Source organism: Primulina huaijiensis, chromosome 2, assembly GCF_012295235.1.
Source record: "Primulina huaijiensis isolate GDHJ02 chromosome 2, ASM1229523v2, whole genome shotgun sequence".
NCBI lineage: Eukaryota > Viridiplantae > Streptophyta > Magnoliopsida > Lamiales > Gesneriaceae > Primulina > Primulina huaijiensis.
The window spans coordinates 23,417,949-23,441,235 of record NC_133307.1 but is presented as its reverse complement, the minus strand read 5'-3'; the positions used below and the strand labels follow the sequence as shown (position 1 = coordinate 23,441,235).

The 23,287-nt window shown below is 33.6% G+C and overlaps 3 protein-coding genes across 8 annotated transcripts; all 3 read right to left on the bottom strand.

Annotated features, from left to right (window-relative positions):
- Positions 1-1,486: 1,486 nt before the first annotated feature.
- Positions 1,487-6,154, bottom strand: LOC140970678 (uncharacterized). Of its 5 annotated transcripts, none has more exons than XM_073432522.1 (3): positions 5,672-6,154; positions 1,703-3,006; positions 1,487-1,608 (listed from the first exon to the last, which is right to left on the bottom strand). In XM_073432522.1, exons 1-2 carry the CDS (start codon positions 6,005-6,007, stop codon positions 1,711-1,713), a joined length of 1,632 nt encoding a protein of 543 aa, XP_073288623.1. In that variant the 5' UTR covers positions 6,008-6,154; the 3' UTR covers positions 1,487-1,608; positions 1,703-1,710. The 5 variants fall into 5 exon arrangements, with proteins under 5 accessions (XP_073288623.1, XP_073288626.1, XP_073288622.1 ...); XM_073432525.1 differs by adding an exon at positions 4,374-4,476 and having other exon boundaries at positions 1,487-3,648; positions 5,672-5,887; XM_073432521.1 differs by having other exon boundaries at positions 1,487-3,006.
- Positions 6,155-8,277: 2,123 nt separating this feature from the next.
- LOC140957643 (uncharacterized) lies at positions 8,278-12,435 on the bottom strand. Its single transcript, XM_073414980.1, has 2 exons — positions 10,908-12,435; positions 8,278-9,504 (listed from the first exon to the last, which is right to left on the bottom strand). The coding sequence occupies exons 1-2, from the start codon at positions 12,319-12,321 to the stop codon at positions 8,516-8,518; spliced, it is 2,403 nt and encodes an 800-aa protein (XP_073271081.1). The 5' UTR covers positions 12,322-12,435; the 3' UTR covers positions 8,278-8,515.
- A 5,300-nt stretch (positions 12,436-17,735) lies between these two features.
- LOC140970691 (transcription factor UNE10-like) lies at positions 17,736-21,961 on the bottom strand. 2 transcript variants are annotated; one of them, XM_073432543.1, is made up of 6 exons: positions 21,690-21,961; positions 20,885-21,536; positions 19,761-19,862; positions 19,357-19,422; positions 18,031-18,384; positions 17,736-17,932 (listed from the first exon to the last, which is right to left on the bottom strand). In XM_073432543.1, the coding sequence occupies exons 1-6, from the start codon at positions 21,740-21,742 to the stop codon at positions 17,861-17,863; spliced, it is 1,299 nt and encodes a 432-aa protein (XP_073288644.1). In that variant the 5' UTR covers positions 21,743-21,961; the 3' UTR covers positions 17,736-17,860. The 2 variants fall into 2 exon arrangements, with proteins under 2 accessions (XP_073288644.1, XP_073288643.1); XM_073432542.1 differs by having other exon boundaries at positions 19,761-19,871; positions 21,690-21,958.
- Positions 21,962-23,287: the final 1,326 nt, after the last annotated feature.

Sequence of the window (23,287 nt, the reverse complement as noted above, 5' to 3'; positions counted from 1 at the left end):
CAAAAATTCGATAAGGAACTATACACTTGTAATTCAAATGTATTTAGATGAAATAACTGATTTGTTACTTACAATAAAGATAAATAACTGATCGGTCAGCATTCACTATAAGAAAAAATATTAAGACAAAAAATACGCAAAAATGAAGATTTTGCCATTTTAAAATCATCATGGAATTTGTATGGGTGAAAGTACTATTAAAGACTGAATTATCTTGGAAAGAAGATATAAATGTTTGTAAGTGGAGCTGCTTCTTCTGATCTCCTGCATGGTCAGAAGGGCCACAACTGTGTGCCGGAATACATCATCTCCGGCCACAAGAACAGCCATGTTTCCTGCTTGAGAGTGGAATATTCCGGTGGTGTTGGACGAAGGGAATACGATATCGATGGTGGTTTCACATTCCTTAATTAGGGGTAATATAGCGTACCGTATCGTACTGAAAATTATATATCGTATATCGTACCGAAATTACGGTATAAAAAAATTCATACTTATACACAACCGAAAATTTTGGTATACGTATAACTAGCGTACCGATTATACCGAAATTATACGGTACACCGAAAATTTCGGTACGATATCGATATATATCTTTTTATACCGAAAAAACCTTATATGTTGAAAATTTTATAAATTTATTGTTTTAAAATATTATATATTTTTAAAAAAATATTTTTTCGGTATTTCGATATTGCGATATATACCGAAATTCAAATTGCATATCATTATCGTACCGAAAAATTCGATATTTTTTTCGGTACAGTAATCTCGATACCGAAAATTCGATATTTTTTTCTCATTCGTATCCTTAACAAGCTTCGAGATGGAATCAGAAGTGAAAACTGGACGAGAGAATTAGCTTGTTTTGTGTTTTGGTTTTAACTAGTTAAATTTAGATTTTGATCACCCGGATAGATGTTTTGCTANTATCACTTCAATATTTTACAACATCATGTCAATATTCCGTTAAAAAATGATCAAAAGTTTTTTTAAAAAAAAGACATAATTTACATCTCCAAATTTTTTTTTTTAAAAAAAGAAGCAAATTTAGACGATAATTTTGTTTATTTTCCCAATACGGATTAATTGTCTTGGCTCGATAGACGATATATCAACACATATATAACACTTGTAGACACGATTCCGAAAAGAAATATGAAATTTATTTTTACCAAGTGTAATTAATGTTGCTGTAATTGAGAAGGAGAACCATTTCACCATGGAGGTTTACCATGAAAAAGCTATTGAACTTCTCGATCTCATAATTTAACAAGTGCGAGAACTCGGCTTCAATCTTTCCACACTCCGACGATTTTATAAAATCTTCCTTCATATTAGCTTAAAATATTTCTTATTCACACCATATTATATTTAAAATCTATACATATTTTTATTATTCACTCTGTCTAATACATATAAATATGTAGCTGACGTTCAGCACATAAATAATGGGATCCACGGAATCAAAATTCTGGAAAATGGAAGTATATAAAGTAGCAGGCATTATCTATTTATAATAAATGTGTGAACATAAGAGAACAAGCCTGCATGTTTAAGAAGTTTCCAGGTCCAGCCTAGTAAACATAACATTTAAAGGCAAGGAAACTATCCAAATAAGCACATTCTGCTAGTTCAAAACAAGTTAATCCCAGATATGTGACAAAAGAGAAATATCTTCACTAACAATCAGCAGCAGAACCTTGCTCACTAGGCCGACTCCTCGCCTTTTGATTGAACCTGCCCTGCTAAAGCATCTGATCCAGGATGTGCGTTCTGATCTGAGGGTGGACCATCTGCACGATGTGCAAAAATAAAACCAACATCCATGGCTGGACCCGAAGTAGCAAATGCAGTACAAGCAGCCACACGTTCAGCTTGTTCCACAGCCAAATTAACTGGAGCAGGGTTTGCATTTTCTGCACCAGATTCTGAGTGTCCCTCGTTTTTATTTCCATCCGTATGCACAAGATTTCCGCTTCCAGAGTTAGTTGAGAAGGATAGGGGTTGATTCATTGCTTCGGAATCAGCGCTCTCTGGGTTAATTCCTGATGTTGGAGCATAAAAATTACAGCCATTTGCATCCAGTCCAGAAGCACCCTGAAATGGAACAAAACCCTGGTGATGAAGTTGAGGAGCAATGGAAGTTGAAGCAGTTGCTGCATTCTGGAGGAGGGCAAGAATTGCTGGGCTTAGCGCTTTAAGGACTTCCTGTCCGAGAATTTTGTTCTGTCTGAGGAAGGACTTAGCTTTTGAAAGGTGCTTCTTTCCCGTCAGATGACATTGAAAGACGGCTGCAGTGTCGCATTTGATGTTACACAGTTCGCATATCAAGGGAATAACTTCTTTTGGCTTTCGAGGTTCTGTGGGGATTCCTGATTCATGGTGAGATCTCATTCTGTCACCACCTTTTCCGCCGCGAATCTTATTCCTCAATCCACGTCCTCGACCTGCAGAGCGATCCATCCTCAGTTTTTTTGCAGCTCCTACACTGGGTTCTATGTCTTCAACCTTTCGTTTCCCAGATTCTTCGTCAACTGGTCGATCAGATAAAATCTCTGGGTGAAGTTTCATCTCTCCATACCCCAGAAATGGGTTGGACCGTGGAGGAACTTCTGGCCCTAATTCAGAACCAGATGCTTGTGGCATTTGCTCTTGAATCAATCTTTTGTTGCGATCCTGTAATTCTTCGTGAACTTTAACATTCTTTAAATGTTTTTTTCCTTGCCTGTGCGTTTCAAGAATTTCGGGAGTGTTGCAGTCAACTTTACAGAGTTCACACCATGCAACTTTTGGAGATGGCAAAACAGGAGCCGCAGTAATCTGGTTGTGAACATGTGCAGGTGCATTCTTAGGCGGTACATGGGGAGTACGGCCTCTGTCACGTCCCCGACCACGAAAAGGGCGACGCATTACACTTGGTGTACGGCCAGAATGACCTCGAGTACCTCCATGGCGTGGTCTGCCATCAATTCCACCAATATCTCCATATGAAGGTTGGGCAATCTGTAGAATTACAAGAAAAGATACACAAGAATGTAGCTTTATCACAAAAATTTTCATGAAGTAAAAGATGAGGTAGCAATGTGCAGCACCATCATGGAAAGCTGATTGTTGGCGCATTATGAAATTGAATTAAGGTTGAAAGCGAACTTGAAAATGGCAAGATTAACTGTGAAGCGGAATCACAAACAAGTGGACTAGAAGTAAAGCTTAATCTTTCAAAGAAGCCCACAGTGTCGAACCAAATAAATACAAATCAATAGCATTCCAGGAAAATATACAAGGATAACACAAAATATAATTCAAATAACCAGTCATCAATAAAGAACAATTGATCTTCAAAAGTGAAGGAAAACAGGTGTTAGATAAAATTATGTTAAAAAAATTCAAATGAAAGAATTCTTGTCTGAAAGAGGCCAACAAACATGGGTAAAAGTTATATATTCACTGATTTCTTGTTTAGATAAATGTAAAACTGATGGCTGTCCATTTTATGAAAACTCACAGCCGCTGATATATTCTAGATGCAAAGCATCCGCTTCTTTGGGAAGGTTTCAGCAGCTTCAAGATGGAGAGGTACAATAAGATGAAGTTACAAAATAATATCTGGATCATGTCTCAGATTCTCAAGTTTCTCGATGTAACCTAAAAACAATGGAAACATCAAACACATAATTCATTTAGTCTATAACTCTTTGCGAAAAATTTCTGAAGGATCATCATTAGAAAGATAATTCATCCGCCCTTTCAAATGCATGATAACATGATAATTTCCCAAATCCATGAAACTAAGTAGCAGGAAAAAAACAATGAGTATGCTTGGTTTTTTTTTTTCAGGTGTTCTGGATGTTAATCTTGATGAGTTTTTGAAAGTGCATTGGGAAATGACGCGTATGATTGGTTTGTATGTAGAAGAAAATCAAAATTTACTATAGCAGTCAAATCAGGTAAAATTTGGTCAGATAATAGATTTTAGTGTCTGGATATTTAAAAATGTTAAAATATACCATAATTTTTTTTAAGATGACAAGAAAATAAGATAGCACTGTTGTTTTGGTCCTTAAAAATGAAAAATAGTTAAAGGTTTTCAATTTGTTTCGAGATTTGTCTGCACAGCAACATGGTTAACATCATCTGTTGATGGAAAGTATGAACATAATTTGTATTGAAGTCATGCTCACCAAACCATTTGAACTCTAAAGCAACTAGGACAAAAACCAAATTTTCTGTACACGACCTCTCGAGGTAATTAACCCGTTGCTTTAGGGTTCATCTGCATTTCATTGAAGTGTCTTGTTTCCTTCGAAAAAGAGTGGACGACTATGCGGAAGCTAATGTTCATAAAAAATATCAAAATTACAACCACCCACCTGCACCTAGATCGGAAGAAGGATATAGCAAAAAGGAAGGAAGGAATGCATAAACTGACTCGCAAAATCTTCAATTGAGACCAATTCTTGTGACTGAGCACTTCTGCAAAGGACAAAAACAACTTTAGGCAAGGGGACTACATGAAATTGAAACTAAGTGTGCAACAGCCTGTCCAAGCTTCCTTTCATGCTGACAATATGATAACGTCTGAGCTTGTCCAGCCTCGAGCTTGAGCAGCCAATAAGTCAACCTTACACTTAAGCTCAAGCTCACCTTCATCATTTTGTCCAACCACACGAAAGGCTACTCCGCTCAGCTAATTATTAAAATCACGTAGCTATTTTATAGAGGGATTATTGATAAAACTGCCACTTCTTCATATGGAGCATCGACTTCCTTCCCTTTAAATTGGTATGTGGCATAATTAGCTGAGCAGAATAGTATCAACTTGGGGTAGTATAGGTGTTGCTTGAATAGCCAAGAGGCAGTTTAAAATATAATACCCTTGCAAAATTAAGAGCCGAAACATCTAACCTTGGAAGGGAAGATGAAAGTCAAACATATTAAACACAACAAAATAATGCCACAAAAGACATTAGGACGTTGTATGATTTCAAAGTAAATATGCTTCAAGCCTTCAAGTACTCACAAATTTCAACATGGAGTGACCTAAACAAAGATCTAATCACCTACTCAAATCATTTGCAAACATCTTAGCCACATAGAATACTGATAACAGAGAGATATACATGGCTTACAAGTGTTAAGGAAGGAGATTGATTTCTTGAGCTCCAATAGTGCCTGATAGTCTTTATGTAAAGCATTAAAGAAAAACAGTGTGTATAACAATTATCGGATATTACGATTTGGCATTTGTGTTATCTCTCTATTCTTTGCTAATTTTATACACCACTGGCGATACTCCAACACTAGATTAGTGTATTTAATCGATCAAGTTCCAATTCCACCGCTGTAAACGTCAAACAAACCTTTCCCTCCTCCATTATAGAAAATCGTTGAAAAAATGCACATCTAGGTAACATGTGAAAACAACACTTCGCAGTTTCAGGAAAAAAAAAAAACCACCACTTCACACTCGCACAAAAAACCAAAATTCATCATGAAACCCATGATCCCCCTCCCCAAATTAAAAAACGCCACAATCAAATCAGTCACTGATGGTTCATTTTAAGAAACCAAGATTCAAATAAACGAAACACTCAGATTGAATCCAGAAAGAAAACCCAAATAAAATCCACAAAACAATCAATCCCGCATAAAGAAAACAACTCTATACCATTTGTTCGGCCGGTATGCTACCCGCAACACCAGCACCAACTCCCCCATGGTGAGGATCCACATTCACAGCAGCTGCATGTTGATAATACTGATGATAATAATACATCTGCGCTTGCTGCGATGGGACCGAAACCCCCGGTGGCTTTAGCTCTTGATGAACTTCCTGTTGCTGCGACTGCACAGAGTAATTGTAATACAAATATCGCTGCTGAACATCGCTGCCGTATTGAGGATACGAATAAGCATAATAGCCTGCGGCGGATGGATCGTAAGCATGGATTTGATAGGCCGAGGGATCGAACGCTTGCTGCTGTAGATAATGAGAGGGATCCATAGGTATGGAATCCGTTGTTTTGTTGAAAATTTTATGGAATCAATTTCAAGTTTTTATCATTTCCATGGACGAATTGGGGCGAATTGGGCATTAGGTAGGGATGCTGAGGATGAAGTAACGAACAATTGGCCTTTTAAAAAAAAAAAAAGAAAAATCCACTTATACCCTTTCCTCACTCAGTTGGAGTTTAAAATATATTTAAAATAACATGAAATTGACTTTCAGTTCCCAACCGTCGATTTTTATTGTGCTCAGTTCCAAAGTACTTTTTTAGTACCACATTTCTACATGAGGTGTAGCACATTTTGTATGACATAGTAACACAATTTTGTGGGTAGGAAGTGAACCCAAAAAAATATTTTGATTGAGAATTTTTCACCAACTTCTCCAATAAATAAATTCAACTTTTAAAAATATTTTTATTAATATTTATTAAAAAAGGTAAAAACTTTTTGTAAAAATAGCTAGATCTATCTCGACCCACTTCATCTTATAAAATAGATTGGTTGAGTTTGATCATTTCCAAACCCACAAAAATAACATGCGGCTCTTCCCGTCCTGTTTAATGACAAGTTACATATGAAATTGACTAGGCTTGTCCTTCACCCTGTTTGTCACATAAAATTGATGAGTCTTGGTGATAATTTTCCAACGCACCGAAAGTCGAAACGACACGTCACACTAGCTCGTTTTAACATCTCTATTTTGCCAAGAGTATTTGAATTAATTAAAATTTAAGGTATTTTGGGAAAATATTGAAAGACTTTATGATTTGTTTGGGTAAATATGCTTGAAATGGATTTTATTTTCTCAAATTGAACTTCTTTGGAAAAATTTACACATTTTTTTTTCTTAACATCAAACTCTTTCTCCTTTCTCTCCTATTCGAATTTCGACGACCCTCTCTTCTTTAATTTTTTATACATTATTGGGAGCAGTCGACTTCAAATTAAACGAAGATATTTAAGTCTTCAAGTAATTTGCACTTGTGGTAAAATTTTCTCCTTGAATTCATTGTTTTTTCATTTGATTTAACTTACGAGTTTGATATTATTTTTAAAATTTTATATTCCAAATGTACTATTGATTTTTTTTTTCTTCAATGAATTCTAAATCGAAGAAAGGAAAGTCGAAAGCCTCCATTGTTAGATTATCTCCATTTTCAAGCTATATATCCTTCATTTCTATGTTCTTATTGTTGAGTATGAATAATTTATTCTTTTACAGTTTACATTTTGTTGCATATGACTATATGAGTATTCTATTATTTTTTGTTTACCATTTTTGTTACATAGAGAATGCTTGCAATATTCTGTCACCATTATTTATCACAGTATAATTCTTAAGTAAATATACATTTTTAAGGGAAAAAAATAATTAATAAAGTAAATTTGAAAATAAAAATGTGTTCTCCGATAAGTTTTTTATTTTATTTTATTAATAAGTCAGTATTAGAACAACTCATTTACCAAACACATTTTCAAATAAATTTCAGCATCTGGCTTCTACATTCAAATAGTAGTCACATTTGATTTTTCTCACTTCTCCATAATCTATAAATTTAATCATTTCTCTCCCTATTTTTTTTTTTTTGAGAAAAATAATCATCTCGAACGCCGAAGTCGAGTTCAATACATTATTAATTATTCTACACGTTGATGATTATTACAACTTGGTCATGGTTAGAATAGAAAGAATGGAGTAGAAAGTTTGGAGTTGAAAGACTAAAAATTGTTGACTTGCTCCATGTTTGTGGATATTGAAGTCATGAGCCGGCAAAGTAAAGAGTCCTTATTGCTTGCTATTCGCCAGAAAATATTATTCAAAACATTTGAATATTTGAAATAATATTTAAAAATATGTTACGTTGATCTTGATATGTAGTATGTGTATGTGATTTTGCGTCAAATTTTGTTTAAAAAAAATGAGATAAAGGAGAAAAATACTATTTGTGCATTATACCTATTTTTTTCTCTCTCTAGTGGAATGGAAGAATCCCCGAAACAACCGACTAGTCAACAGCTAGCATTCACTCAATTACAAATTGATTCAAGCCACCAGAAATTTTGGTAATGTTATTTCTCATTTTGGAGGTGGACCGACCCATCAAATTTAGATTAATTTTATAATATACAATTTAAAGATTTGATACTTCATGCTCATAGTTGGCAGATCACAGAAATTTAAAATTGGGAGCGACTAACGCATTGATCAATAACCAAAAAAAAAAAAAAACTTTACATAAATTAATGAGTTAATGTTTCTTCATTGAATAAAATTGGCCAATTTGAACATCAATTAGCATGGTTCTTATTCAAGACTTTAACTTCTAAATCCCACACGACATCTTGTTACAAAAATTCAAGTTGAACCAGTTTGTGTGCAAAAATTTATAAGTCGAAAACAGCGGAGACCGCGATTTGGCTTATTTCATGATCTTCATCGCCATGAACTGGAGCTGGGAGATTAAGATCAATTTTCAAAATTTTACCAATTCTTGAAAATTGATTAAACTGGACTACTACCAACAGGCCTGGCATTATTTCTTGAAATTTCTCCACCCCTAACAAAATGTGACCTTTTATGCCCTCCGAGGGCCCACCCTGATGAAAACACCCGCTCACAAAAGGGGCATTCGTGTACTTTCTCCTCCTCCACCACCGCAGATGAGCCGCCGCCGGAATCTGCTATCTCCGACGACGATTCGATGTTGGATGGGCAATGTCTGATTTTCTTGTGGCTTGCCATGTGCCCTCCTAGTGCTTGATAGGACCTGAACAGCTTGTTACATGTTACACACCTATATTTCCTTCTGACTTTATTCTTTCTCACTTTCGAAACATCAGGATCTCCACAAAAATCATCTCCAAATTTATACTTTTCTATATAAAGATTTAATTTGTTTTCATGCCTCTCCCACTTGTCTCTAGACATCATCATCAAACAATATGCAACATCTTCTTCCGGAGTAGCAGCACACTTCTTTGCTTCATCACCAAACTTTGATTTCTTGATCAACCCCGAAAAACTCCTAGTCCCAAACCTAGAGAACTCGGAAGTTCTCGAATCTCGAACCCTTTTCGATCTTCTGCAAATGGAATGATCCTTCGACGAGTCTGTGTCACTCTCCCCATCTTGAATCAGAACAGAAGAAAACTCAGGATCCACTCCTTTTTCTTCATCGGTCCCATCATCTAATTTCTGTGATAAGTATTGTGATGAAATCGAAGAACGCGATTCAACCGATCGAAGATCACCAACTTTTTCACTACTGTTGTGTTCTCTTTCTTGTTTTGAAACGTAAAAACTCTTCAAATGAGATCTCACGTGCCCACCAAGAGCACTTCCATTGGTAAAACTTCTGAAACAGACTTTGCAGCTGTGTCTATCCATTTTAGAAGAGTGAAAACAGAAGAGATCGAATTCAACAAGATTAAAAATGCTTGTGGTTTTTGCACACAGTGAGTGTGTTCGTGTCTGTTTATTTTTGTTTCGAGCTGTGAGATTTTATAATAATGCAAGAGAAAGGTCAAATTGTCTTAATATAAGAAATTTTAAGTGTACTAATGGGATTAATGGAAGGTTGCCAGAATATTAAACAGGATTTACTTTTATTTTCAAGTCAAGCAAACTGATAAAAAATGTTGCAGAAAAAAAAACCAATGAAATAATAATTCCGTACTAGTTTGAATGCGAAGGCTGTATCAGGAAATTATATTGTGTAGGTTGAAAGATTTTTAAAAGTAAATTTTACTTGAAATTTTCGAGAATGAGGCTTATATTTTAAAAATATTATGTATGAAATTATAATAAAAAAAATGAGTAGGTTTCTTGTAAGACGGTCTCACGAATCTTTATCTATAAGACGGGTCAACNTTGACTGGTTAATGGCTAGTGGGTGAAAGGGACCAAAAATAGTATAGGAAGATTTGGCATGTCGGCTTGACCGAAAGTGAATTTTTATTAAAATTAATATTTCATCACTAACAATGCTTCAGCCAACAATATTGATATTGCGTATCATGAATAAATTCAATGTAATTTATCATTAAGTTGNTAGCATAAATTGTGTGACATTTAGCATTCAAGCAATACAAAGCTAGATTAGTTATAATTTTGTAAATAATCAGTACAAGTTTTTGGCAAGTAAATGCCGTGTTTTTAGGGCAGATGCTTGGCTTAATTTATTCGAGTACTGAGTACTGACTATATTAACCATTAATTGAAAAATAAATAATGTTAATTTTATAAGTGTTTTGGGTGATTATACTTCATCGGGTGGGTTTGGCCAATCTCAGGACCATTCCATCAAGAAAACGTCGGATCTGGACCCACCCTATCCCATTTTTAGTCCCGCATCAAAACGTAACGGGTCCAATTCAGATTAGATCTTAGACAAAATTTTAATTATATATATATATATATATACACACAATTAAAAAGTCCAAAAAATAATATGTTGATCAAAATTACGTCCAAACCATAGCATTTTAATAGTAAGTTAATAATGTTAGAGATTTGGACATTTTATTATTTCATATAATGTAAAATATAAATATTATTAATATATGCATCCGGCGAGTATGAGGCAGACCCGTTAGCTGCCCCGGAACGCGTCTAAACCCGTCCGATTGGTTCAAATGTGGGCCCGGGGTTTAAATCCCTAATTATTACTGATATTATAAAGATCTTAATTGATTTCGTAATCAAATCAACTCAAGAAACTTGATGGCCATGGTTGAATCATTCACACTGGACACTCCTAATGAGATTGTGATGTTTGCTTTTATTTGAGGAAAATTGTGAAATGGAATGAAAACCTAACATTTCGAATCTTTACTGTGTAAATGTAATTAAAATGTACATCTAAATTTATATTTGGCGAGTGAATTATATTATGATTCAGCAGCGGCTTCAGTTGTAGAACCAATTCCTACTTGCAACCATGAATTAACACTTGTGTCCATCTCCTTCAATTCACTAAATTTGGCCAACTTCACTTTACTCTCAATATTTTTATCAGAGTTTTGTGAACCGTCGATCTCGTCGTCGGCATTGGTACCTGTTTCGAGCTTCTGAGACTGAGGGCACTGGCGCCGGTTCTCGGCGGCTTGTGTGGACCCCATCCCATGATCGACCCACTTGGGTATTTGTAAGTCAGTGGAAACCTCGAAGCTCAACGGGTTATGCGGGTCCCGTCTAATAGTCGACATGTCGTTTTCCCATGCGGGGACGTTGAGATCCAACGTATCGGATTTGTCGTCGATCTTTGGTGGATGATGATGAACGGGTTCGATGTGAAACTTGGCTATTGAAGATGTGTCCGGTGAATAGGACGTGATCCAATGGCACCTCTTGTGCCCTCCGAGGGCTTGCCCTGACGAGAAGACACGGTGACAGATTGAGCATTCGTGCACTTTTGACTTCCTTTTTGCAGCTCCGACCAATATTGTAGGACCATGTTCGAAATGGTAAGAAGTAGATTTAGAGGAGAGTAATTCTTGTTGTGTATTCATGTCATCATACGCGGTATTGTTATCATCTAACTGATCTTGTTTAGCAGCGTAGCACCCTTTGACCTTCTTGTGGCTTGCTCTATGACCTCCAAGGGCTTGGTGAGAATTAAACACTTTTTTGCATGCTTTGCATTCAAACAACCCCTTTGGATTAGATATTCCTTTTGCCTTATCAAAATACGCCCTACTCTGGCCAAGAAACGTTGTTGGGTTCCTCCTCTCCTCCTCCCGACTGGCAGAGGCGCATGATTCTTCTGGCTCGGGTGACAGTGGATCAACCGTAGTGTTAGCCAGTTGTACTAAGCATCTAGCAAGAAGGAGATCCTCCTCCTCACTAGACGCATATGTCGTGCTCAAACTACCCACTTTTGTACGCAATGATCTCTTCCTCTTAGACCAACCACCCCCTCTCCTTCGGCCATCATCTTCGCCTTCGGAATGATCAGGCGAGGACACAAGGGACTCAGATGCGTCATCCGAGCTGCATTTCTTATGTTCAAGAAAGGACTTCCAAGACAAAAACTCCTTCCCACAATTCTCACAAGTCCTACAACTTTTGAGCCTATTTGGATTAGTTCTCAATTTATACATTCTCTTACTACAAACCTTATCACCCCCTCCAATCTTCTCCTCCCAATCACTTTCATGATCGTCATCATCTAGATTCCCATTCTCATCGCCAATCCCATGTGCCCTCATGTGCCCACCAAGTGCCCTCCCACACATAAAACCCTTCTTGCAAACTCTACAATAGTGCTTAAAATTTGGTGGGGCATGCTCATCTACACAATTATCCATGAAAATCGACAATAGAATCAAATTCTTACAAGAAAAGGGTGTGTTAGTTTGTTTGAGTAGGAAAAAAAACTAAAATAATGATTAGACTAACATGAATAAAGATTGGAGCTTGTTTTGTAGTAGAAAGTTGTGGGAGTGTATGGTCAAAAGAATGTCACTCCTAGTTTTTAGTTGGAGTAATTAATGGTTTGTGGAGGAATTTGTATGGTAAAAAGAACACCAATCCTAGTTTTTAGTTGGAGTAACTGTTTTGTGGAAGAGAAGTAGAGGTAGAGAAAAATAGGAGTGTTGGTGTATAGTGTGCGACAAGTGGAAGGAGGGGCTTCACATTAGAATAATAAGACCATTTCAACCTCTTTCTATTAGAGATGTCACTATTTAAGTAACTAAACTAATCGATGAAATTGGTACATTCACATATTTTTTCAACTTCTTATGTATATTTTTTTGTTCATATTGTCACGTATGTTGATAAATATACGGGTCTTTTACATTCGTCTCCCCTATACTTTATGCATTTATCACTTACATCATTTATCAAGTGTAAAAATTATAACATATTACAACATTGCTCGTGTTGCCATGATTAAAACTAACTTTCAGTTGAGAAAGAATTATATAAAATTTTTAAAAAAAATGTAAAATCAATTGAATTTTAATTCAGATTACAACATTGCTCGTGTTTCCATGAATAAAATTTAAAATCGATGTTACGCTCCCTCTTTTTTTAAATTCCTAAATCTAAGGGTTAAGAGGCTCGAGAACTCGAGCCGTTACATGGAGAATCCTGGGTGAAACCAGTGGACCTAAGCTCCAGTTTCATGCTACACTCTTTATGCACATTTTTTTTTGTGTGCTGCAGTGCTGGCTCTTGTTAATTTAGTATGACCTATGCAGTTGTTGGACTACAACTAGATGTCTTAGCCAACATCTTGAAACCATATATTGGGCCTATCTAGGCTAATCCACTGAAGAGAGGCTCGTGGACTAAGAGATAGTTAGGGGGAGTGAAGCAATTCTTGGACTTTAGATAATATTAGTTGTATGGAAGTATTTTGGGATGTTTGTGAAAATCAACTATTGTTATAACTTTTATAATTTTTAATCAAAAGTTAGAAGTACAAATGAGAATTTTTTTTTCTTCTGTTTTTTTAATGGTTTAAAGTTACAATTTGACATAAAAATCTTTAAAAAATTTATCATGTTCTACAATTACTCTCAATTTTTATATATTTATTTGGAGATTTTATAAAAATGTAAAATTTTATTTATACATGAGTTTCGAATTAAATTCATAAAATTTAAAATTATATTTTATTACAAGCATTTTATATTTAAATTATTTTTTTTATAATTTACATTTTCATATTATTTTTTAACATATTTTGTGAATTTACATAATTTTTTCCATTTGTTTTTTTAATTTTTTAATTAAATCTTATATAAAGTTCAAACATTCATGTTATAAAAAGATAAATTAATTTTTATACAAAATATTCAAAATTTAATAATAATTATTTAAATATATTGTTGATGATATGAGTAACAAAATTTAGATAAATAAAAAATGTAAATGTTATATAAGTTGTTGAGGATATAGTTGTAATTTTACAAAAAAAAAATAAGCTTAGAAGCAATTTTTTTCCAAACACCCTCTACTTTTGTTTTTCATTTACTTTCAAAAAATCTCTAAAATAATTATTTTAAAATCAGCAAATGCTCTCCCAAACACTCTCTAAATAGGCCCTCAACTCTAACGAGGATGAATCTCTTTTGTGCTAATTTCTTAATGGAAAATAAGTGTATATCACATAGAAATTTGCAATTTCTATTTTGTATGTTTGTCTTTTGTAGATTTTAATCCTTTATGCTTGTCGAAATTATATTGAGTCTTGTATCTTTTAATTTTTGATAATTTTGATTTTTTTCATCGGAATCTATGATGTGATATTATAATCGTTAGCTCCATATTAGCAGGGATGTAATCGAGTCGAGCCGAACTCTAAAATATTTGAGTTTGATTCATTTATAATCGAGTCGAGTTCGAGCTTTATTTAACGAATATATTCATGGTTCACGAGCTTATTTGAACTTTTATAAAGAAATATAATATTCTTATTAAAATTTATAATTTTATTCAATTAATAGATTTTTCTATATTTTTAATAGTAAAGTGAAAAATCTATCAATTCAATATCTAAATTATTATTTTTCATCTAAGAGCATGAATCTACTAACGAACATGTTTACGAGCTAAATATTGTAAGTTTTTTGAGTTTGGTTCGTTTATTTTAACGAGCCTCAATAAACGAACTCAAACGAGTTTTTTATCAAATCATCTTTCGAATAGCTCATGAGAGGCTTGATTTATTTACATCCCTACACATCAGTGTTAAGTCAACGCTATGTCGGAAAAAAAAAACCAAATTTAAAAAACAAAACAAATATATGCAATTTGATAATATTACTAAAATAATAAATATAATTGTAATATAATAATATAATATATTTTGTTTTAATAAGCGAATTATCAATCGATTACCACATGGACAAATTATTTATCCCGTGACTGGCTGAACATCAGATATTGGGCATTTTACTATTGGATAAAGAATTCGAATGGGTATATATTTATTTATTTTTTTATTAACGTGTTATATGTTAATAAATTACTTTGTAGCCGACAAATACTTTTTCAAGTACGACTTTGGAAACCGGGCGATCTCGGGTTATTTTCATTACTGACTTGAAGTTTGATGACAAAAATGTGTGTGAAAGTGTCTTTTATTAAGTTATTATTGATCATTTATAAAAATAAAAAAAACTTGTGTAATACGGTCTTATGGATCGTATTTTGTGAGACAGATCTCTTATTCTTGTCATTTATGAAAAAGTTTTATTTTTTATGCTAGGATTATTATTTTTTATTGTGAATATCGGTAGGATTGACCCGTCTCACAGATAAAGATTCGTGAGACCGTCTCACAAAAGACATACGCTTATAAATAACAAATCATTCCATTCAAATCATCAACGAGAAAAATAAAAAAATTTAAAATTATTTTTATGTCTTGACTGATATGATTTTTAATTATTGTTTTTACATATTTCTCAATACAATTAATATATTTTGTTGTGAGATAAATGGCTAGATTTTATATATTTTAAAATTCTTTACATTTCTTTCATATTTTCGTGTGCGATGAAATATATTTGACTTCATTTCTTACCAAACTTATTCACATTAAAGCTGTTCAAATACCTAATTTATTATTTATAACAATAAAGATATAAATAATAAATAGTATAAATAAAAGGTAGCTTTGATTGTTTAAATCATGTATTTATTAACTATTTTTTAAAAAAATTACCTCAAGAAAATGCTGACCAGAGTTTAAAAAAAAAAAAAAAACCTCTACATTTATTTCTATAATTACGGGGATTTAACAAATTAATAAAATTAATTAGAGATTTTGTTAACAGTTAATTGTTAAATCCCTCTTTTATTAATATACAACAGCGATTTATTAAATTAGAGTTACCGGTGGTATAATTTTTAAAATTTATTGAAATTAGAATTAAACGGTGATAATTTTAAAATTCTCATCAGATATCTAACAGTAATAGGACTCCTTAATTTGTGGTGTACATTAAAAATTAGCAAACCGTAAAAAATCTTGCAATTAAAGAAATGTGCAACGGACAATGATATATTAAGAACATGTTTCTTGTGAGACGGTTTTACAGATCTTTATTCATGGGATTAGTCAACTCTGCTTATATATACAAAAAAAATATATTTTTAGATCTAAATAAAATATATGTTTCACAAAATTGATCTGTGAGACCGTTTCACATGAGTCTGTGTGTATAAATTGACAAAGAAGATTTTCACCCCGAAATCGAAGCTCATTGTCCCGGAAGGGAGAAGCGGAAATTCGGTGGGCGAAATTTTTTACCATTTATAATTTTTTATCTATAATATAATAATATTATTATAAATATCACATTTTTAATACTAATTACATGCACATTATTCATCCCCTTTTTTCCTGCAAATCAAACTCAATTAATTAATACGAGAGAAAGGGACAAGAATAAAAAATATATATATAAATTTTGGATAAATATTATGTGGATGGATTTGGAATGTTTCAAGATTTTTAAATGGAAAGTGTGTGGTATTGTCATAGAACAAGCGTTTGCTTCGTGTTCCAATCATTTGAGTGTTTCGAGTCCCAAGTTGTCCCAAATTCAAATTATTGTCAAGTATCCAAATCATAATAGCTGTCACGCTTTCAATATTCATTAATCAGTGAATCATTTATTTAAAAAAAATTTTAAAAGCCATAGATTGTAGCATACATATTTGTTGTATCTGTATAATCAAATTTGTATAATAATTTTTACAACACAAAAAAATCAATACAAAATTTTCATTTATCAAAATCTCATGATAAATTCAATACAAAATCTCACGAAATAATAACAAAATTTCACGATATAATTGTTATACGATAGTTAAGTAGTAACTTTAACATTATCTTTTACCAAAATAGAAAATAGTTGGTTTTAATTGGATTTTGATTTTTTTTTTTAATAGCGGAGAAGAGAAAGTTACAGTTGAATCTCGAAATTGAGATCTTGTCTTAAATTTAAAATTTTGATGCCAGATGAACTACAAATTATCGACTTTATGTCAGCTTGTTTTTCCTTAATGAAACATGAAATGAAGCATTTCCGTTACATTTGGATGAATTAATTTGAAATTAAGTATTTCAAATTAATGACAAACCCATTTTTTTATTTTGGCTAATAAACTTTACAATGAATTTTAAATATAAAATAATTATTTTTTTGACTAATATTATATATTAATAAAAGGTTAAATAAAGAAAACATCTGTAGAATCTTTTTCCAAATAAGATTAGTTGGCCAGATTTCAATCCGACCATTTTGCGCATATACGTTTAATTGTCAAGTCGAGAATTGACAATGTATAAATTGATATTTCATGGGGGGTTTTCATCTATTCTCTACACATAATAAATGATATTGTTATTAATTTCTGCGGGAAGAAATATAAATAATTGAAAAACTTGCAAAGCTAAAAAATAACTATGAGATAAATGATAAGCGTAAATTTAAAATATGATAGGTCTCTTGTGAAATGATCTCACGAATCTTTATCTATGAGACGGATCAATCCTACCGATATTCACAATAAAAAATAATACTTTTTCATAGATGACCCAAATAAAAGATTCGCCTCCAAAATACAACCCGTGAGACCGTTTCACATAAATTTTTGCCTTTAAAATAATAATAACAACGATAAGCGAAGATAGTCATATTTTCACGATGTTTAATTTTCAAATTTAATACATCCAATTATATATACACGAAAGTATACCATTACTCGGCTATATTTATTCATTCATTCAAACACGGTGAAATTTAAAAACTAAGATTTTACACGATTTGGTGCATTAAATAATTTGAGTAAATAAAAGGGTATCGCAAATTCTATATTAATTAATTAATTTTTTGGTGGTTGCTGGAATTGCTGATACAAAGCTGCAAGCCTGTTGTAAGCATCAATTGTCATCAGCTGCAATCACAGATTATCCAACGAAAGATGTTAAAGAATATTTCTCAAAAATAAAAACATAATAATAATAATAATAATAATAATAATAATAATAATACCTGAGACTGCCATGCCATGAACATAGATAACGGATCTGTCATCACCGAAGCAGGTCCTTGCAATCGCTCCCCTGCAGGATTATCCCACGATGCCGCCGCGGGCATAAAGGAGGCAGGAAGGGGCGGGATTCCAGCCCCCGGCCGCGCCATGGCATTCATGTCCATGATCCCCATCCCCATCCCCATCCCCATCCCCATGCACATAGGGTTCATCATAGACATTTGAAGGTGCTGATGCATGGCTGCTAATGGCAACATATTCATGTGTGGCATGTTCATCCTCATGACCTGAACTTGTAACTGCATTTGTTTCACATATTCTATCACTTCATCCAGCATTGAAGATTTATCTGTCTGAAAAATAATATATGTAGTTAATATTCAAAATTTAATAAAGTATATGTAGGAATAACATATTAAAAATTAACAGCATTCAAAATCTAATATCAATTAACAATATGAATACATCCAATGATCAAACTAATACAATTGACCAAGATTAAATTAAATAAATAAAAGCAAGTGAATAGGATATAAGTAAGTGTTTAAAAATCAGAGATAGAAATAGGGTAAGGACCAAAGGTGACCACAACTATTGTGAAGTGAATGAGCTGAACATTTTCCTATAATCCAGGGGGGTAGATGTGAAAAATCTGTAATAAATAAATAATTTTTGTGGGAGCAAATTAAATTTTATGACAATAATTTGTCATCGCAACAAACGACCCTTTTTCTGTCTGTTTTCTCTGTAACAAGATTAACTATGTGTGGACTACAATCAATGGAATCAGAACCACCCCAACCTCTGTGTAAATGTGTGATGCATTCAATCTTTGGACCACATTTCATATCATCATGTCTAGATAAATTAAAATATGTCGTACAACATATTACGACAAAATAAAAAAGATAAGAAGATAAAATTGAAGTAAAATATCAAAATTTACATGCGCATGTGTCGTAAGAGGTAGTGTCTGCAATAAACAAACACTAATAACTTTTCGATTTCAATTATATTAAATAAAAACTAACGAAAAATCTGGGCAAGAAACAAACAAAAATGATTTTTTAAAGCCAAATTCAATAATAACTTTTTTTAATAAATAGGAACAATCACGTTGTGATAGTTGACACACGACAATTATAATTTTAAATGAATAATATGAATACTTTCTAGGACAGATTCAAGAATCTAAATCAACGAGTCATCATAGAGTACAGATAAAATTTATAAATTTTTCAAGAAAAGTACTCGTGAAATTGAAAAATATGAGGGAATAAATTGGCCATCGTGGAATTCTTCTGTCATTTAAATATAATAATTACCTTGCTGGAATTTGGGACCAACTTCTGTAGCGTCTTCATCCTTTGATTTATCCTGTCCCTTCGTTTCTGAGAAATATAAACACGGCACATGAATAAATTATTTAAAAATAAGAAAAGAAATAAACATAAATATATATGATATATTTTGGTGAAAAATCCCCGATTAAAATATTTCTTTGGGTTCACTCCCTAATCACAAAATTGTGGTACTATGTCATACAAAATGTGGTACACTTTATGTAGAAATGTGGTATACTTCATGTGGAAAATGTGGGACTAAAAAAATATCCAGAAACTGAACACAAAAAAAATCGACGGCTGGGGACTGAAAGCCAATTTGCCTATTTTTGTACTGCCTTGTGTGTGTAAAAGATTTAATTAAATAAAACAAAGAATAAACCTACACGTTCAGACTGGTTATGAATAGCAGCTGCCCTACTCCTTTTTGTTATGACTGAGGACTTTCCACTTCCTCTTTTCTTACCTCCATGGTCACATTTATCCCTCTGCAATTTCTAAAGTTGAAGGGACAAAAAGTCATTATATTTTGGAAGAATTCTGTATTTTTTTTAAAAAACATTTACTTGACCAAGTTTTATCTCCGAAAGAATATTTTATTCTTAATTAATTTTTATTTTTTATTTAAAGTAAAAAATAATAGTTTTACATTTTTAGACTAATTTGATTTGATTTAATAATAAGATTTATTTCTTGGTTGACATAATCTAGTATTGATATTTATCTACTATGATTTGTTTTTAATATTTATCTCTAAGATATAATATATTAGATTTGAATATAATCTTATTCTTAATAAACTCTTGTTTTAATGCTTGTAAGATTTACTTATTATGAAAAGATAATTAGGTAAAGTTATGTTCGTGTGTTAAATAATTAATTTCCGTTTCATTTTGTGTGTTCGTGTTGACAACATCATAACACAACACTAACATCTGATACACACAACTCTTTCATATCTGAATGGATTTTAAATGATTTGTAACAGATTATTGCGAAAACATAATATAAAAACTAAGAAATAATTTAACGATTAATATGGCCATATAAAAATATTTTTAGTTGAGAAAAGGCTCGTCTTCTAAGAAAATATTACATTTTTAAATGACAGAAGTTTTTTTTTTTTTTTAAAGACGAATGTAAAGGTTACATTTGGTATATAAAATTATGTGTTCGTTGATTTTCTTTTCAAATACAAGTTTTGAAAATAATATACACAAACATATTTGATTTTGAGAGCATTTGCACGGTAGGATTTTCGAGGAAAAAGGAAATTCATCAAATTCCAAACGAGCTGTTCATTACTTCATTTGATTTTAAGAGCATTTGCATCGCTTATTAAAGGAAACACAAAGTAAAATTCTTTTTTTTTTTGGAGAAACAAAGTAGATTATATTTACGTATATTAATATTTTGAAATATATAATTCTTTATATTTTGAAAAATATTTGAAAAATAAAAATCACACCCTACTCTAATTCAATCAATCAAAGTACTTAAAACTAATTACCTGCCGCCTACTGTGACACACGGAGTCATGGTCATCGCCGGTGCTCTTGCTGTATTCCTTACCGGAGCTGGTATTTGCCGGCGACTCCGTGGAGGGAGACGTGAACCCCTCCGCTACCAATTCCTTCTCGCAGGTATCAAGCGTCAACTGCCGGCTATCCCGCCCACATGTGGCGCTCTCGCTCGCGCTCCCGTTCGTGTCGTCAGAGCCGCTGATGTTCACACGCGGTACGTGTTTCCCTCCCCTGACGCGGCCGTCCAAGGTGGCGGCGACGCCGCTGCAAGAAGCCACCCTGGTGGAGCTGCCCAGCACGTGCGAGGAGGGGACCTGGTTATCGTTGCTGTTCAAGATGTTGATGTTATTGCATGGAACCAAGGCGTCCATAGTCATGGTGACGGAAGCGCTGGCCACAGGGTTGGCTATGGAGCGGCGTATGTCAAACCTAGGGACGAGGTCGTCTCCGCTACCATCTGAAGCGGACTTGGGATAGGGGAGGCGCGTGGCCTGGTTGACTATAGACTCTAATGTTCCGGCACCGGCGCGTGGCTTGTCCCATGTAGTGTACTTCGTAGGAGGCACGCGGGGAGGGCCTAAGCCATGCATGGCTAATTGCCCATTTTTCCAAGTCAATTCTGCCACTTCATAATCCAACCTGGGTGACAATTTGAAATTAAAATCAATAATTTAATTTCACAAAATCAGCAATTAAAAACAAAAAGTATCAAATACCCTCGTAGCAAAATTAAATAACAAGATCATAATTTTTTTTAAAAAAAAATTGTTACGAGCAATCGATCAATCGTACCCGGGCAGGGCGGAATTATCATCAAGATCCCAACTTGGTACACATTGATTCATTTCTTGAGGAGCAGTGTTTTCCTTCTCTCTATTTTTTTTTTTGCTTGTGAATTATTGAAGGAGATAAAGGATTCGAAAATTATACTGTACAAAAAGGAAAATTTTTTCCACTTTAATCTTGGGCATATAATATATGTGGGTGTGGATATTTGATATTCAAGGGACATAGAGATGAGAAGAGTACAAATTTAGGGGAATGCATGTCTATGTGTGGTCCTATGGATAGAAACTGAGAACCAGAAGAGAATCTGATCTGATAATAAGAGTGTTTTTTACTTTCTTTTTTCTTTACCTTTTTTTTTTAAGGTCGAGATGCAACGCTCGAGTCAACTACCAAATATCAAAGTCAAATAAGAAAAAAATTTAATTGTAGTTTTATTTTTACAAAGTGATCGATGAATCAGGCAGTTCATGGTTTAGTTCCAATCAATTTCATGTAGGATGAGTTGCTATCTTCCCCAATTCAATTTCACATGTATTAACTCTCGGCACGTAGTAATAATATTCTATATTTGTTCAAAAAATAAAAATAAAAGCGCAATATTTAATAATTTATTTATAATTTTTATCTGCGAAAAATATAATGATAAGCTAAAAACGAATAAGGTTTTTTTTTTATAAAAAAAAACACAAGTTTTTGCCATCGGTTGTAAGTTAGTTCACGATGCCTCCTCGTAAGCTACGAACTTTTGGCGAGTGATGAGCACAGACCAGGGCCGGAGCCATCCTTGGGATAGGATGAGCTCTATCCCCAACTATATATAGTTTTTTAAATGGTGGTTTTAATTTTTTAATTTTTTTTCAGCCCCCATGATATAAAATTTAAAATAAAACACCCTCACAAATCATACATCATTAATGCCTATGCTATTAAATTATGCAAATCATATATCATTAATACTGACATGAGACGGAGCCAGCCACGTATACTTGACATGAAGAACAACTACAGTAAAATAAATATAAGATTATCCTAATTAAATATTCATTAGTAGGTGATACCCTGGTAAGAACCCGGGTCATTGATGACCCGGGATATTAAATGGATTCCCAAATTAGGGTCAATTGGCAGGATGGATTTTTCTGAAGTCGGGCCGGTGCAAGCCCGGGCTCTACTCCCCGGGCAANACCGGGCCGGTGCAAGCCCGGGCTCTACTCCCCGGGCAACCAGACGCCCGAGCTCTTGTATAAATCTCCAGGGAGGAATTCTACCTGGGAACCTCGAAAAGCGTGATGCACTTGAGTATATTGATATGGACAATCTTATCTGTCAGAGCAACTTGACTTTGGCGTGTCATATAAGTCATCAGGAGGTATGGACGGCCGACTTGACATATTTAGTAGGTAGGCGCGGGAAACGAGGTACCTACCCCATTTTCTCCTATAAATAGCAGGTATCATTCTCATTTACTGATTCTGAAATCTTTGAACTCTTAAGCATTATACATATTTTCTCCCAAATATTGCTTGTGTTCATCTTCAACCTGCTGACTTAAGCATCGGAGTGGCCACGCCGGACACCCCTCCGGCGCCCATTCACGAGTT